This window comes from Anolis carolinensis, chromosome 4 (assembly GCF_035594765.1).
Source record: "Anolis carolinensis isolate JA03-04 chromosome 4, rAnoCar3.1.pri, whole genome shotgun sequence".
Taxonomy (NCBI): Eukaryota; Metazoa; Chordata; class Lepidosauria; order Squamata; family Dactyloidae; genus Anolis; species Anolis carolinensis.
In genome coordinates this window covers 184,908,330-184,925,907 of record NC_085844.1, presented here as the reverse complement: position 1 = coordinate 184,925,907, position 17,578 = coordinate 184,908,330, and the positions used below count along the sequence as shown (strand labels likewise).

The 17,578-nt window shown below is 40.3% G+C and overlaps 1 protein-coding gene across 13 annotated transcripts in view; it reads left to right on the top strand.

The window, feature by feature from the left end:
- rnf220 (ring finger protein 220) overlaps nucleotides 1-17,578 on the top strand; it is a 363,311-nt gene that overhangs the window by 124,823 nt on the left and 220,910 nt on the right. For 10 of the 13 annotated variants that reach the window (XR_010005774.1, XM_062979633.1, XM_062979632.1 and 7 more), the window contains one exon: nucleotides 6,622-6,696. The exons of the other annotated variants lie outside the window; for them this stretch is intronic. Coding sequence is in view for 9 of the 10 variants with exons in the window: in XM_062979633.1 (XP_062835703.1) it covers nucleotides 6,622-6,696 (75 nt within the window). In the remaining variant the exon portion in view is untranslated. The remainder of the gene's footprint in view (nucleotides 1-6,621; nucleotides 6,697-17,578) is intronic. 13 annotated transcript variants of the gene reach the window in all.

Sequence of the window (17,578 nt, the reverse complement as noted above, 5' to 3'; positions counted from 1 at the left end):
TACCTTTTACCTTCCTTAGAATATGAGATTTGGAAAGTTAGTTAGCTCCAAGAACGTTCCTATCCAGAATGTATTTCTTTTACTTCAATAAATATTTTGAACCTAAAATTTGCCTCTGCAATCCTGTGCCATCCTAAGATATAGAGACTTATCCCAGCTGACCACACGTAAGCCTCTTCTGGTTATGAAGTGTGCTTCTAGCACTCTGCTATATTTTAAGTGGAATCACCCCAAGAGAGGGTTATTTTGAGTATAACAGCTCGTAACTTTCTAAGGCTTGGCCTGTTTTCCTTGCCTAAAGTACATTCTCAACATTCTCTTTTAGTTGTTCTTTTCCACTACCCCAACTTTTCCAGTTGCCTTTTGTGACCAGGACCAAAATGGAGCACTCAGCACTGAAAACAAGTCTATGAACATTTTCAGAAACAAAACAGGGATCTTTCAAAACTTTGGGTCTAAACTGAAGTTGTATACCTTATATTCAGATACAAAGAATGACAAAATGAATTTGGCATTTCAAATTTGACAAATAGACATTAGACATTAATTAACATGCAATAAATTCTACGTGCAATAAATTCTACAGGAATTTCCTCATCAATCCTTTGACTTTGCCAAGAAGAAGCAGGATTGGCAAGGGAATGGAGGGGAGAGCATAGCTTGTAAAATGCCATTGGCTGAGACTGGAACAGGATAGAGCAACAGTATAAACAGGACAAGCTTTGTAAACAGGACCGCAGCTGGGATAAAATTAACTGGTTGGGGCTGCGGACACAGCACTGCAGGACATGGTGTCAGGGTATTCTTGCTAGGAGGGGAAACTGGATAAACAAACACAGCTTGTTGCTTCTTGGCTTTGTCCCTTGATTGCATTGTAGTGTTCTTATTTCAGTCGGACAATTGTGCTGCACACCAGAGGGAGCAGGCATGTAGTCATGGGTATTTTGCTGTTCTTTTTTGGTACTTAAAAAATGAATGTGGGTTCTTGGTAATTTTTAATTTTTTTACCATTGTATGACCAAAGATGTTATCCATTTTAAAGAAACACAATTGAATGTTCAGGATTGCGCACAGTCTGAACACTGCATTTGGATTTTTTTGCAGACTTCCATAAATACATACCCTTGTAGGAAGAGACTTTTAAGAGCAAATACCTGAGCCAACGCACATATTGGATTTTTCAGTGTTGTGACTATATTCCTTTGTATCATGCACCGAGAAACATATTTCAAGGCTTATTTAGGATTTGGCTTTCATAGATAGTTGGGGCATCGCAAGGCTTTGGCATGCCATCTCAGGCAGGGCCGTTGCCAGAAATTGGGGGGGGGGGGTTGAACCCCTGCCCCCCCCCCCCCCCCCGCTATAGACCTGTCGATATCTGCCTGAGATAGTGCCTGGAGGGACTCTTAATTTTTTGCGTCTCATAGACTTAGCATGGGGATTTGGTTAAATCAGGGATTTTTTTTACCTGAAAATTTGGGGGGGGGTTGAACTCCTAACCCCCCCCCCCTGCTAAAAGTAAAGGTTTCCCCTGACGTTAAGTCCAGTCATGTCTGACTCTGGGGGTAGGTGCTCCTCTCCATTTCTAAGCCGAAGAGCCGCCGTTGTCCGTAGACACCTCCAAGGTCATGTGGCCAGCATGACTGCATGGAGCGCCGTTACCTTCCCATCGGAGTGGTACCTATTGATCTACTCACTTTGGCATGTTTTCAAACTGCTAGGTTGGCAGAAGCTGGAGCTAACAGCGGGCGTTCACTCCGCTCCCGGGATTTGAACCTGCGACCTTTTGGTCTACAAGTTCAGCAGCTCAGTGCTTTAACACACTTCGCCACCGGGGCTCTCCCCCCCCCCCCCCCCCCCCACAGGCCTGAATTCTCAGGATATCAGGTGATGAGGCCTATTGCCTAGAAATAATCACATATCTGATAAGGAATACTTTCCAACTCATCCAAAAGCAACCATTTTAAAGGGCTATCTTGCATTGTAAAGCATAGGAATCCATTGGTTTAATGACAAAGCATTTTGTGAATCTATGTCCTTTAGAGCTTTCACATTATGTGGATCATTTACACCTTTCACCCATATCCACATACCCTGGAGCCTTGCTTTGGGGGCAATGCATTTTCAGATGAGATATGCAAACTTGTTTTTAACAGTGTAATACTACTCTCAGTTGGAAGGCAATGTTGCCATTATATGTGCAACCTCATTCAGTTTTTCATGAACATGCACTCACATCCATACATATTAACAGAAAGATTTGCATACTCATAGAAAATGTCCACATTTGATGTAAAATCCAATGACATGTGACATTTGGAAAAGGTCACTTCTTCCCTCCAGAATTCATAATCCTTGCTCTAGCCAAATAATCCACAAGGTCATCGTTTCTTCATTGGGGCTATTGATCTCTCCTGAAAGCTGAGAAGTAGAATAGGGATTACTATATTCACCCAGCAAATTAACAGGAGAGTGAAGGTGAAGAAACTATGGGACAATTCCTGAGTGATGTTGGACCTTGCCCATTAATCAGATGTTGAGTTCATTAGAAGAAGAATTATTAGAAAGTCAAAGAGTCTATACGAGGCAGGTGTCAAAGTGAGCAAACAGAGTGATGAAGTAAGAATCAGGCAAGGTATCGAAACTACCAGTTCAGTTTCAGAAAATTTGGGGTCAAGGCACAACATTAGAAAGTTAGCATATCCACAGCTTTATTTGATATCCAAGATGTATAATCTTTGAGTAAGTATACCCTTCTCCACTCTGTATTAGCTAATGAACCGAGATGCAGCTATTTGGGAACTGACATCTTGCTTGAGAGTGAGACTCAATGAAGTGAGAGGAGTTGAGTGAGCATATTAGTTGTGGTGGGCACAGCTTTTGCCCAATTGGATAGTGTAATGGATCCAGGTACTAATGAGACCCACAAAGCATCATAAAAGAAATTATGAAAGATTAACATATAGAATATTAGGGGATCAATACTGGATCAGACCAAATACATATTTGTTCTAGCATTCTCTTCCTGTAACAGATAGTTCCTGGCTCTTTTAATCTCATCTTAAGTATCATATTGTTGGGAATGGAAGAGCCGTTCAGCTCTAATCACCCTCTTTTATGAGGTAAATTCCCATTAAAATAGCAGAGTAAAGAATTGCGGCAGCATGAGACTAACGCGGATGTGAGTTTGGAAGGCCTCTGTGTATTCAGGAAGGCAAAGGGATGCGAAGTTAGCTTTAAAGTTTAAAAGCATTTATTGAGGTAAAAAGAAATCCATTGATGGATAGAAAAGGTTAGGACCTAACTAACTAATCCATCCTGTTCTAATACACATAGCTGGATTAAAATAACAAAGCTCTAGATAAGCTACATCTTGACTAATAGAGGACAGAGGTGTGTCCTCTCTGGAACAAAGCAGGAAGCTGGAATGGCGGCCAAGCCTCGTGGGTTGCTTCTTCTCTAGGGCCATAAACATTCCAAAGGACCAAATTGGGGAAGTTACGTCAAAGCCCTAGGAGAGATCACATTTCTAAAAACATCAAAGCGTGGCCTGACCTAAATAGGACGGGAAGCAGGAAACAATGGTGAATCCTATCTAGGCATGCTTTGGAAATGGGGAAAGGATTCCTTCAATCTAACTCTATCATCTATCTGACTACATTTAGACTTGAGTAGTCCAGGATGAATCCCAACACTTATCAAGAGTGTTCTATGTATGCTGCATTTTGTCTCCATATCAACAACACAAAAATCTAGTAATTTGAGCTCTTGGCATTCAGGAACAGGAGTTTTGTGGCAGGTTTCCCAGTTGTGACTTGGCTAGTGTTCATAAAGTTCTGTGCCTAAAACCAGAATGTCATGTGAACTTAATGGTGATGTATTAAATAGTAAGAGTATAATGAAAATGTAGAAATATCCAGAAAAGATTTAGGACCATCATTATGCCTCATTAATAAACAAATAATTTAATAAAGATGTATTAATTCTGAATTTGGAATGGGAGGAGTTTTCCCATTCCTCATTGCAAGACGCACTGTTGTGAGAGTCTCTGTATGTACTATCTCTGCTGTGTGTCTTTTTCCTCTAGGAGAGGAATGCCAGGAGAGCTGTATGCGCAATACATAGTTGCAGTGCTGCTTATATGTGTAGAATTTAAGGACTAGGGTTTGAATGTACATTTGCAGCTAGTTGAAAGAACCCATTTGCATACTTCTTTTGAGGTGACTTTTCAAAGCAGGAATGACTATCTGTGGATGTGGCCCCATCGTGCTGTCTAAACTGCCATGAGTTATGGCTTCTCCAGCCTCTAATTATGCAGTCAGCCCCCAATTGCCTGTTCCTAACGAGGCTGACAGGCTAATCTCTCAAGAGCCCTTAATGTGTTATCATCTCTTGCTGGGTGACCTCATATTTCTAACTGCTCCAAGCAGGGAGGGAGGGAGGAAAAAGTGTCCTCATTTCTCCCCACCCCCACCCCTTGTAAGTCCACATCCTCAGGCTCATCTGTTCAGGCAGAAGAGATCAGCCCATCCATCACCTACCCCCGTTTGGGCTATTAGATGATTAAAGGCATCTTTTATAATATTTGTATGAGTTTTTAAAGCTTTCTGTAAAGTGCCTCCTTAATACTCATTTAACCCCTCACTGATCAGGCTGTAGACCCTGGGAATGGGGGAGATATGTCTGGGCAACATTGTTAGAAATTGATGCACTCAGTATTTGACAAGGTGTGATTCATGGTCCCAGGACACCTGCAGGAAGCTGTCCCAATTGGCTTCTGGTGGTTTGTGAGGTTTTAACGGTTCCAGGGGACAGGAAATGGGACTAGGTTTGTTTTTCAACAGGCTGTGTAGGCACATGATTTCTCCAATCACATGTATAGCCTCCTGAAAATGTATAATTCCCCTGGGGATTAGACCCTGGAAAAGTTACTTTTTCAGATTGTAGTTCCATTGACCATGCTGACTGCGGCATTCTGGGATCCACTTTTCCAAGCTCTGAAACAGAAGGCCTGAATGGATTGCTGCGCTGTTCTGTGATTCACCAAAAGTGTGCCTGAGATGTGAACAGCATATATACTTTGGAATGTTTTACTTCATGTGTACACCTGCCCTGTATGTTTGTTCTATATGTTCGACTAAAGAAAGTGAATGAAATCTCCATTACCATGCTTGAGTTGAGTTGGTTGATTAAACTAGGTTTCACTGCAAGAGTTCAGTTATTTATGAAGGATAAACTTTGCAAGAAGACTGCAGCAAGTTAAGTACTTGCTTTGACAGTTAACAGTAGCCATTAGGCACACAGTTAGTATTTGATGCATGTTATATAATTTGCTTGGAAAACACCTATCTATTCATTTTATTTATTTATTTACAGTATTTATATTCTGCCCTTCTCACCCCGAAGCGGACTCAGGGTGGATCACAATGTACATATACATGGCAAACATTCAATGCCATTAGACATATGGCACAGAGACACAGAGGCTATTTAACATTTTCCAGCTTCTGGCTTCATGAGGGTATGTTCGATTCCAGCCACAGGAGGAGCTGCTGCTTCATCATTCATGGTGACGCCGAGTACTTGATGGAGTACTTCCTCAACTTCCAGCATGTACGCTGCTGGACATTTTTATGGTGACGTAAAGTAGTTAAATTAGCCTCCCCTCATAAGCGGTCCCTAAATTTCCTACTTGACAGATGCAACTGCCTTTCGGGTTGCTTAGGTAAACAACGAGCTGGGACAATTTAATGGTCAGGCACTCAATCCGACCCGGGCTTTGAACTCATGACCTCTCAGTCAGTAGTGATTTGTTGCAGCTGGCTATTAACCAGCTGCGCCATAGTCCGGCCCTAAGTTTTAACATTAGTGGCTGTAGAGGTGAATGGGTTGAATTAAGAAGTAGCTATAATGGCTCTGGGTCAGGGAAGAGGAGTCTTGGAACAGAGAAGTATGCATGACAGTTGCCCTTTCCTAAAGGAGACCTATCCAGATTTCCATTTGGATGTGCCTCTTGGTAGTAACAGCCCTTCTGTTAAGTTTCAAGTTTTTTCTTTCCATTAATGTGCAAGTTATTGTGCTCATTATGCACGAACATGACTAACACCCTTTCCAAGAAGATTAAAAAGTCAGATTAAAAAGCACTGAGAAATAAGGCTTGCATCAGTACTTTGGAACTTCTTATCAAAACTCAAAGGACCTGGTATTTTGAGTATATTTAGTATACTCAAAACAGGAGTAGCGACTTAAAAAGGAAGAGGGCAGATTTTTTTCCCATGCTATCTGTATGGGAAAGTGTCATGGTCACCCAAAAGGAAAGCAGAAGAGGTTTCTCTGGCACAGTGTAACAAGAGCTGAAAATCTTCCATTCTTCTAATCTTCTGGTGGCTGATCTATAATGGGGAACATTGTGATATGGAGGGAGGTGTTCTGTTTACATTTTTTGTAAGATCCTAGTGCTCTCAGCTGCAGCTTTGGATGCTTAATCCCTTGGCACTTGCTGAGTTAGGAAATTCTCTGCTGTTAAATGTCACTTGCTCTGTTGTAGGAGTCAATTGATTGATCACCGTCCTTTGTGATGCTCATTGTCATAATCTCAATTTCTTGTCAATTGATTGCCAGATAGAAGTGACAGCCAAGGAGGGCCGACAGCATCTGCAGGGGCCAGCCAGCGCATGACATTAACTTTCCCTCTCTGTAAGTGTCTCTTCTTTCTTTACATTATTTTCCTGTTTTTAATAATAGAGAAAACTCTCATTTGAGTAAATGATAACAATGAGAATCATTGTATTGTAATGTAATCAAATGTGTCCTATCTCTCAAAAAGTGTGACAATTTAATTATAGCAGAAGTATTGTTCTAACCATTGGAAGGGATTAAAATTATGGGTGGAGTGGACCTATACACCGAGTTTAGGAAAGTAGATAGTGTTGGGAAATCAATGAGCCGTTAAGCTCAAATCACCCTCTTTATGACGTAGATTCCCATTAAAATAGCAGAGTGTATGGAAGCAGTGAGACTTATGTGGTGTGAGTTTAGGAAAGCCTTTGTCTTCTTTCCAGGATGGCGAAGGACTGCAAAGCCAGCTTCAAAGTTTAAAAGCATTTATTGAGGTAAAAAGAAATCCATTGATGGATAGAAAGGTTTGGAGCTAACTAGCTAATCTAATCTGATCTAATACACATAGATGGATCAAAATAACAAAGATCTAGATAGCTACATCTTGACTACAAGAGGGGACAAGATGTGTCCTTTCTGGAACAAAGCAGGAAGACCGAATGGCGACCAACCTTGTGGGGCTCTTTCTTCTCTAGGGCCATAAACATTCCAAAAGCCAAATTGGGGAAGTTATGTCAACCCTAGGAGAGATCACATTTCTAAAGCATCAAAGGATGGGGTTGACCTAAACAGGAAAGAAAGGAGGAAACAATGGTAAAGCCTAATCAAAGCGTGCATAGGACTGTGGGAAGGTGTCCCTAACTCTTTTCTAGGCTTCCTATCTAACCATAGAGACTTAAGCAGTACAGGATGACATTTTCAACAGATAGAGCATATGACCAATATGTGGCTGTAAATGGAATAACCCTAAGGCAAACCTGTACGGGGTTTTCTTGGCAAGATTTGCTCAGAGTACATTACAATTCTGTCATCAAACCTAATTTGCTGAGAAACCCAGCATTTCCAAATCCCAGGATTTAAAAACAAACACAAAACACCTGTGTTAGCAATATACAGCAAAGACTCCGAATCCAATGATTGTTTTATACAAGGGCTTATAGGAAGAGAGTCCCTTTCCCCTTTTTCCATTTTTCAGTTTCTCTGTATCTACTTGAGACTAACATAGTAGTTTTTGTATGCCCTGAAGACATTTAAGATTTATGGCGACTCAAAGGAGAACCCATCAGGGGTTTTTCTGGGGCTGAGAGTGTGTGACTCACCCAAGGTCATCCAGTGGATTTCCATGGCTAAGTGCAGAATCAAGCCCTGGTTTCCAGAGTCATAGCTCAATACTCAAAACCACTGATTTTCTGGTGCATGCAACAACTCCCATGTGCTGTGTGTAGGAGATCAAATGATACACTTTAATTCCTGTAATTTGTATAATCTACATGAAATACAAAATTCTGCAGGTAAACATATGAAATGTGCTCAGCTTTGTCCCAATTGATTAAAAGTGCAGTTTATATGTAGTATTCTGGGTATATGAATATACACAAAATGTTGGATGGCAGCCAACTGAAGGTAAATTTGAGGCGTATGTATGAGAAAGGTCGCCCTTCACCCATCCATTGTATGACATCAAAGTGTATGACTTTGGGATGTGAAAAAAGAGAAACCAAAACCTTTTGATTATCATCTGCCATCTTTCTGGACACTTTGGAAGTATCACTCAGCAAGGTTCAGCTTGAAATAATGGTATGCACATGAGATGAACAGCTAAGCTGGCTAGTATGGTGGCTGATTAGATGGCAACTATGATCTGGTTCTTATGGTAGCAGATTTTGTTTGTCCCCCGCAACAAGGCTTACTGGAAAGCATGTGGAAAAGGAAAGCAGCCGACCTTTGGCACATTTATTGACACTCCCAGAGTTCATACTGCAACTCTACAATCTTTCCCTGAGATTATTAAAAATTAATTGATCACTTTTATATCCCCCCATGGTGCCCGACACTGCCGTGAGAGGGGCCAAGGGGAGGAGGGTGTGTGCAGGCGTAGCAAACACACTGATAAATGTTAATTACTCTTTTATGGCCCTTGTCAAATTCCAAAGCAAGTCATAAATTCATTAAACTCTAACGGATTACGCACATGCAGCTTATTTAGCCACCATAAAAAAGATCATTTGGATGTTGGTTTTTCTTTTTTTTTTATTGCTTCAGCAGCAAAAAGGAGAAAAAATACACTCGGGAGCTTTTGATGGGTTGGAAAAGTTGGTGGGTAGTTAATATCCTGTAGCTGTTGTCTCTGATTATTATGACTGCACACAATGTATGAGATTGTTTTTGGTTTGTGTATGTGTGTGTTTGTACGTACATTTTTGTCATGGGGAATTGGTGCTACCTTTCTCTTGGAAAACAAATAAAGATTGTAAACTTTTACAAGACCAATTTCATTGATGAAAAATGATATAAGCTTCCACAGTCTTTCAAACTTGTCAGTTTTTTCATCTGTAGAAGTTAGCCCAATATAAAATGTGATTTTACCTACTTCTTATCTCACCCCTCCTTACATTTATTTCTTGTTTTCCAGTCTAATACGAGAGCTCTGTTGATACACTCTACTTTAAATGCCATGAAACCATTTCTTCTTGAATGAGCCTCATAGAAAGTTATCTGTTCAAGGAAATCAGATTGGCCACAAATGAACAATCAAGTCCTCAAATTAAGAAAATGAGATATGCACAAGCTTTATGTCCCAAACCCATCTATTGCTTATCCCTTTGTGCAAGTATTAAAGAAAGCAAGGAGTACTCAATTAACCATACTTTTCTGTTATGGTTGCCTTTCCCAACAGCTGGCTTGGGATCTTGCTGTGTTCTGAAACAGGTTATTTGCATATAAGTAGTGACTTTGCATGAAACACCAGCTGACCTATTTTAATGTAAATATTAGATGTGATAGTCAGCGTTATGCATTATCAAACAGTGTAGATGAAAATATTTGTTACCCAAAGCACCATGTTGATCTGGTGCATTTTTATAATAATAAAAAGAGACTTTCTTTGCCTCCCTCAAAGATTTGGTAGTAAACAGTATCTATCTGGAGTAGATAGGTAAATATCTCAGTTTCACTTCTTCCCACAATTTATTGTTGTATGTTCCTGTAAATTCTGTTTTGAAATTAAGTTCTCAGAAACTGTAATCACAAGTTGCCAGCATTAGAACTTCCCATTCTAGGCACAGCTGCTCAATGTGGGAGGTGACCAGAAATTCAACTAAAGCCATTTCTCTACTCTACTGGTGGCTCACCATTAGGCCTTTTGGACAAGCAGTAATGTAAACGTTTCTTACTGGGCTCTTGCCTGAGAAACATATTTGCTTAGCTGTGGTTCATTTTTGGTTTTCCTCTCTTCCTTGGCTCAACACCTTGTTCCCAACTGATATCTGACTGCTGCTTTCTAATGACAGCCCTGACAGTGAGAAAGTAATTTCAGTCAGCCCCTCACCATTTGCTGGGGTTAGGGGGTATAAAGGGCCCCCGTGAAAGTGAAAAATCGCAAATTAAAAATATACAGTACTTCTTTAAGAATTTCTGTGTCCTTCAGCATGATAGCGATCATATTGGAGAACCTAGAGATTTCTAGAGAAAACATTTTAATCAAATCCATAAGTAATCAAATGTGTAAAAGTCAAACCCCGCAAATGTAGAAAGCTGACTATAGTCTTAGTCTAGTTTTTATTGCAGTTAATCTATGTAGAATATCTAAAAGAAAGACATTCCCATCTTTCCAGAATTTTCCCCCATTTTTACCTATGTTTTGAACTACCACTTTAATGTAGGAGTATTTATTGAAGTCCTCTCACTTTCTCCACCATGCAATCCTATTCAGCTTAGGTGAGCACTACTAGCAAACTTCTATTGAGATTTTCCTGCTACACTCTGGACTTTTCTTTTTTGCTTCTATTTAGTGCAAAGTATACATTGAAAAGCACATACTAGGTCATTAAAAATAATATTAAGCAGCTACCTCCAGTTATACCATGCACTGCTATCTTCTGTTAATGGGAATGGGAAATTACATTAGGACCATGGAAGTCTGTCCTATACTATGTAAAATTATATAGTCAAATACTGTTGACACTGATTGGTAGTTGCTCTCCAGGATTACAGGCAGACCGAATTCTTTCTTAACATTGCTTGTAAAGTTTGGCTCTGGGATCTTGCATATAAGTACCATATTTACTCAAGTTTAATGTGCACCTTTTTTGAAGGTGCACATTGCAAAAAAATAGATTTGCCCTCAAATGTAATGCATCCAACAGCGCAGTCGTTGCACCTCAGGGAGATAGGCAACATGAATGAGACCATTTAGGTCCCTCCACCAGGCTGTGGCTGGCTAACTTGCCAGCCTCACAGGATTGCTAACTGGCCTCATTCATGAGGCCTTCAAACTGGGGCAGGTGAGAGACCCCGAGAGCCGCCCAGGAAGCAGAATCTGTGGGGAAGAAATGACTACAGCCAACAGCCAGGTGCTTCTTCTCATTCTCCAGGCACCACAAAGCCCTGAGGCTTTTAGGAACAGTCTTTTCCTGCCCACCCCCCTCCACACCTCCCTGTCTGGCCTCCAGGGTTCCAGGTTCCTCTGGGCCCTTTCAGACAAGTGTACCATTGAATCTATTGTGCGCCTCAATGTTGGCAATGTAATTTAACTAATAAAGGCGGGCATTAGAGCCAAGTAAATATGGTATATTACACACACATATGTTCTCTCTTTCTCTCACACACATACCTACACACACGCACATAGGCAAACAGGATTAGATTTAGCTATGAAGGAGGTTTAATATCGTAGCTACAAGACTGTATTACGCATCAGGTAATGTCCAGTTCAAATCTCACCTTCACCATTAACTGATTTCTTCTTTTATGCAAGTCTTGTCGAGCCACTATTTCCCCCACCTTCCTATTATTAACATGGGATGAGGATGATGATAATACCCACTATCCTTCACAGCAAATCAGTTGCTTTGAACTTTCTAAAATTCTATATCTTAAGCTCTTTGCCTTCAAATTAATAATAAAATAATAACAATAAAACTTCCTCCTTGCCTAACTTGAGGGTCACTGTTTTTCCTCTGGTACAAAGGCCACTGATAAGATCCAAAAGAGGCATTAGTCTCAGTCCTACTGATCAGTGCAATAGAATATTTGTCAAGCTCCTTTTGCTTCTAGTCACAGAAACCTGCCCCTCGATTTGATAGATTTATGAGCACAGGGGTGGGCAGTCAGGGGTTAATGGAAGAACTGTGCCCTGTACTCAGCAGTAGCTAACAGCCACCAGCTAATAACTTTATGGCTTCAAAGCAAGACATTTATCATGCTGAAGTTTGTTTATGCACTAGTTATATGGCATATTATGGCAGATCTGTGTTGGGCTGATAAATTCTAAATGACAAGCAAAGCTACTGAATGGGTCTGGCTGGGTCCAATAGAACAGTAACTTTCCCTGAACTCTGCTTCTGAGATAAGAATGTTTTCCCCTCTTTTGTTTGATATGAACTAAAATACACAAATTTGATGCAAGATAGTTAATGTAGAGGTTGTTGTGAGATAACTCCATTTCATTTTTAAAAGCACATACAAGGGGAGCAGTTTTAGGGAGAGGGTTATTGAACTGTAACTGTCTAGTACAGTATCCCAATCATATTTGAACAATCACCTTTCCCCAACCTAGAGCCCATCAGATACGTTTGGCTATAAAGCCAATGTTTTTGGAGAGTACAGTCAGCCCTTTGTATTTACGGATTCTGTATCCACAGATTCCACCATCCATGGCTTGAAAATATTCCAAAAAGAATTTCCAAAAAGTAAACCTTGATTTTGCCATAAATAACACCATTATATATAATAGAATTTGGTATCCATGGGAGGCCCTGGACTCATAGAGTTGGAAGAGACCCCAAGGGCCATCAAGTCCAACCCCCATCCTGCAGGAAAACACAATCAAAGTACCCCTCACAGATTGTAATGCAGTCTGTGCTTAAAACCCCCCAGAGAAGAAGTCTTCACCACCCTGTGAGGCAGCATATTCCACTGCCAAACAACTCTTACGGTCAGGAAGCTCTTGCTAGTGTTTAGGTGGAATCCCCTTTTCTTGAATCCATTGCTCAAAGAATCCATTTCCTTGAATCCCTTGAATCCATTTTTCCATGTCCTAATCTCCAGAATAGCCAAAAACAAGCTTGTCCCCTCCTCAATGTGACATCCTTTCAAATATGTATACGTGACTATCATATCCCCTCTCAGCATCTTTTCTCCAAGCTAAACATACCTGTAAATCAAACCCCAGTGGATACCAAGGGCCCACTATATCAGATTTAGCATGGCTTTAGGTTGTAAAGGAGCATTCATAATACTGTGGTACAAAGCCTGAGCACCACAGGAATCGAAGATCATCAGAGAAATCATATCAAACAATGTTCTGGGGAGTAAAACAGACTGAATTTACTGAAACTTACTCCTAGCCTGAGTCAACAGACTGAGTGAATCCTGGAAGAGGAGAAAAGAGCCACACTTTCCCTGTAGACATGTCACCTTCATCCTAAAGTCTTACTTCAAGAGCACCACCACATGTTAAGTTATATTGATAGCAGTTGAAAACCCTTGGCACCACTTACTCTCCCAGTCAGGAAGGAGAGCAGAGCACTAAGCACTATATATTTTTTGTATATTTTTATCATATTTTTATCATGTTTTAATTGTTTTGTTTTTATAGTATATTTGTTGCTGGCCCTCGTGGCAGAATGTAAGCCGCTCTGAGTCTCCTCGGGGAGAATAAATGCATGTAATAAATAAATAAAGAAATTAGCCATTCCTTGTCTACTGGCATTTACAACAGAACTCTCAACTGTAGAACTCAGTTGATTTTCCTACATGTGCTACCTGAGATCACTTTGATTTCCATACAATGAAGGGTAGGGAAGAGCAAAGCCAAGTTCTTGTTTGAAACATCTAGTAGAGAATCTCCACCTAGTGCTTTGGCCAGTGATCCAGTGATGTTATCTCATCCACTAAGGGCTGTTAGTGGGTGGGAGGGATCAGGGCTGTAGCCAAGGTGGCGGTTAGGGGTTCAACCCCCCCCTCCCCGAAATTTTCAGGTATTAAAAAAACCCTGCTTTACTCATGAATTTTAACTGATCAACCAAATCACCATGAATGTCCACTGAAGTTTATAGATGGAGCCTGATTTCTAAATTATTTTGTGTTATGGAACTACTTTTCATGATTCACTAAAAAAATTCAACCTGGATGGTTTCTGACTCCCAACTGATGTAGTTTCACAATGATGGAAAAGGGATGGGATCATTACTGATTTTTCTTAGAGAACAATCATATACACTCAGACCTTGAGTGGCTACAAGGAACTCTGCAAAAACCATTTCTGACCTGAAGCTGATACGTCTTGCATATTTTCAGCCTTTCCACCAGCATAAAGTCTGTAAATGTCAAAAATTACTTTGAAATTGAAACTTATGTCCCTGAACTGTAATTCTACAAATGATTTTGCTTCGCAAAGAGTAAATTTAGTAGACCTAAGTATTTGAAAAGTAGAAGAACAAATATCAATATTTCTATCTCTTCTCACGTTTTTGGACATCTTCCCCCACTACACTGTAGCAAATCAGAGTTTGTAACCAACTCCACACTTTACAGAGAATGCTGCAGCAATTTATTGTTCCCTGATTCTCTCCTTTTCATTCTTTATTCATCTCATGGACAATTTTATGTGCACACAGATATAAACAATTTGAAATAAAAATGTAACGCAAACAGTTTTTTCACAGTATGTCTACATGTGTTTCTTGAAAGCATCATAATCGTAAAAGGTATTTAAATAGATAAATATTTAATACTGCTTCCTGAAGCCTGCGTGGCTTCCAAGGTTCAGAATAAAAGGTTGCTATAAGTAAAAGCACCACTTCTTTGAAAAGTGGATGCAGGGAAGTGTTGCAAAAAATATATCTATGTATATCTTGTATGCCTGTCTATACATAGCTCTGAATATGTCCTGGTGAGTTCATGAATGTTAATGAGGTTTGTTAATGAGCACATTCCTTTATGTTCACAGTTGGCACACAAACATGAAAGGCAAAAGGGGAGCTGTTCTTGAAATATGATATATAATTGTCATGTGGTTCCTACGAATGCACACACACATGGTTAATAAGGCAAAGACCAGAGATCCAACAGAGTGGACTGGTAGAAGAATATATGGATGCCCACTTCAAAAGAATTAAGGGAAACAATGACATCCCCAACACTTAATGGAAGTGAAAAGCTTGTCTCCATGCTTGGTCTTGACATGCAGATAGAGTAGGTACCACTTGGGTCAGCCAGCTTTGAGAATATATACCCTGAAAGACCAGATAAAGATCTCTTAAAAATTATGATAAATAAATATGTAGATACCACAGTATTATTTCATTTTATATACTTCACAGAACCCATAAAGACTGCATGTGCCCACACAGGACAGTCCCTTGCTGCAGACAGAGAAGAGGGTACAAATAACACAGTTTAATGTTAAGTAAAACAAAATATCCATGTCAGTAGGTTGAAGGGAAAATATGATCCAGATTCATCATCAGCTGTGTTAAGGTGAAAGACCCTGTGTGATTGGATAATGGGCATGGTGGTAACATTTTCTGGAGTACATGATTCCTGAGCATTAATCAATAGATATTAGCTAGTCTGAGGGATCCACTAAGTGTTACTTGTACAGTGAATGGATCACATGCTCTACTTTCATAAAGTAAATGTAATTGCCTCATGAGAATTATTTAATCTTCATATTTGCATGTATTTTCATGTGTACCTTTGCATTTTTGTAATGTGTGAACTTGGGTGCCTAATTACAATGCCATAAAATAAAAGTATTCTCCATAGTTGAGTACTTTGGTGTATCTGAGATTACATATCTTAAGGCATTTATTTTCAGGTCTGTGACTTTGCACATGTGTGCAGACTGGGCATGCTTCTACTCCAACACAGTAGTTATAATGTGTTTGTAGGTTGGTTTGCAAGTCTTTGTATGTGAGTGCCAGCCCTTGCAAGGCTGTAAATCCTGCTGTCCAGCTGAGGAGGTTGAGCAGTTTATTGCTCAAGGCCAGGCCCATGAATCAGACAGAGGTGTCGGAAGGCACATTAACTTGTAGCCTTTGCTCAGTTGCTGTGTGGTTCCAGGAGGGGCCCCAGAGGCAGCGATTAAAGGCAGCACCTTCCCCTTTCAGTTTTATGGTAAGAGGAAAGCAGTAAATTAGAGGCCCTGAGGCTTTAGGGCAAGCCTTGCCCTGACATAGCTACCTGCTGCTGCCCTAACAGCAAGAGAGTCTAAGCATGGTCCTGCACTGGAATAGTAAGCTTTCTACTGGCTTGAACAGATGAATCAACAGTGAGGGTGTGTTGTTTTGAAGCAGCTCTCTTTGGATAACTTTATATTCCTGGGCTTTTATATAGGGAACCGTCCCTCCCTGGGCTGCCTACAGACTTGTACCCTCTACAATTAATTGGTGCAAGACCATTTGTCGAATCCAATATATGTCATGCCATTATTTTGACAGGCAAATATATGCAGCACCCAGCTGTCATCGTCATCATCTTTTGTGACTATATATAAGGGCCTCAAGCTTGGGATTTTCAAGAAATGGGAATTACTCTGCAACCTAGAAAATAAGTTATAAATGTGCACATTGATTGTTAGCAAGGTACAACTTTGATATTTTATCTGTGAAAGGGAGAAATTTTGAGAGTTATTGAAATGAAAGACCTACTAGAGCCTTTCTCCAGCAACACTGGAGGTGCCATTTTAGGTTGGTGAATTTAAGGAACCAAAATGTGGTCAGGAAAATAAGTTTAGAATCTCCATCAAGAGGAATATTATAAAAGAAATATAAACTAATCTTAGAAATAAAAAAGTATGGGAGGTAGACATGTTGGGCAATAACCATGCCCAACAAATTTAGTATATCAGTGGGGGTGCAGCTCGATGTTACAAGAAGCTACTCTTACAGGAGATTTCTTTATCCCCACTTCCTCATAATGGCTGGTAAGATGTAGTTACCGGCTCAGTATGCCACCTCAGTATGTGCATCTCTACCCCTTCTCCCAATAGCCAATAACAAAAGAAGGGCATGGAGGTGTGCACAACGCAGTAACATTCAGTTACATAATTGTATTGTGCTTTCAATACCAAGAAGAAGAGGGAACACATGAACAACAGGAATTTCTGATACTGTCCCCCCTGCACATTACAGCACGGGGTGGGGGTTATTTGTGAGGTACTTTTCAGGGGTCATCCTTTATGTCAGATCATATTAAAGGAGTCACGGGAGATTTAGGTATTTTTAAATATCCCTAGCACCATTGTAATATGTATGCCAAGAAGGGGGGGGGGGGGTCTTTTGTATTGCTTGCCTTTTGGCCTAGAAAGGCAGCAGTCTCTTTTCCTTTGAAACCTTTTTACGACTCTGGGTATAATTAACTCAAGCCATAAAAAAATTTCGAATCCAAATAGATATAATTAACATTTAATGTCACTGGTTTTTTGTGGATAGTCAAGACTATTAAAAAGTGAGTATTGATTGAAGAGGTGAAGCAGATGTTCCACTTATTGGATCCAGACATTGGAAGCAGTTGAGAGCAAGGGGCACCCTGGAGCAGATCCAGTGACATTTCTGGCCTCACGGAGGAAACTGGCATGAAAGGGTGGAGATGAAGGCAGGAACAGAATATTTGGTATTTTTCAGAATCCTTGCATATCTGGGTCTATGGGATATGTTTGTTGGTTGTCCATGAACTGTATTTACCATACTATCAGAGGATCATGCCAGTATCAATATCCCTGAAAGAACTACAGAAC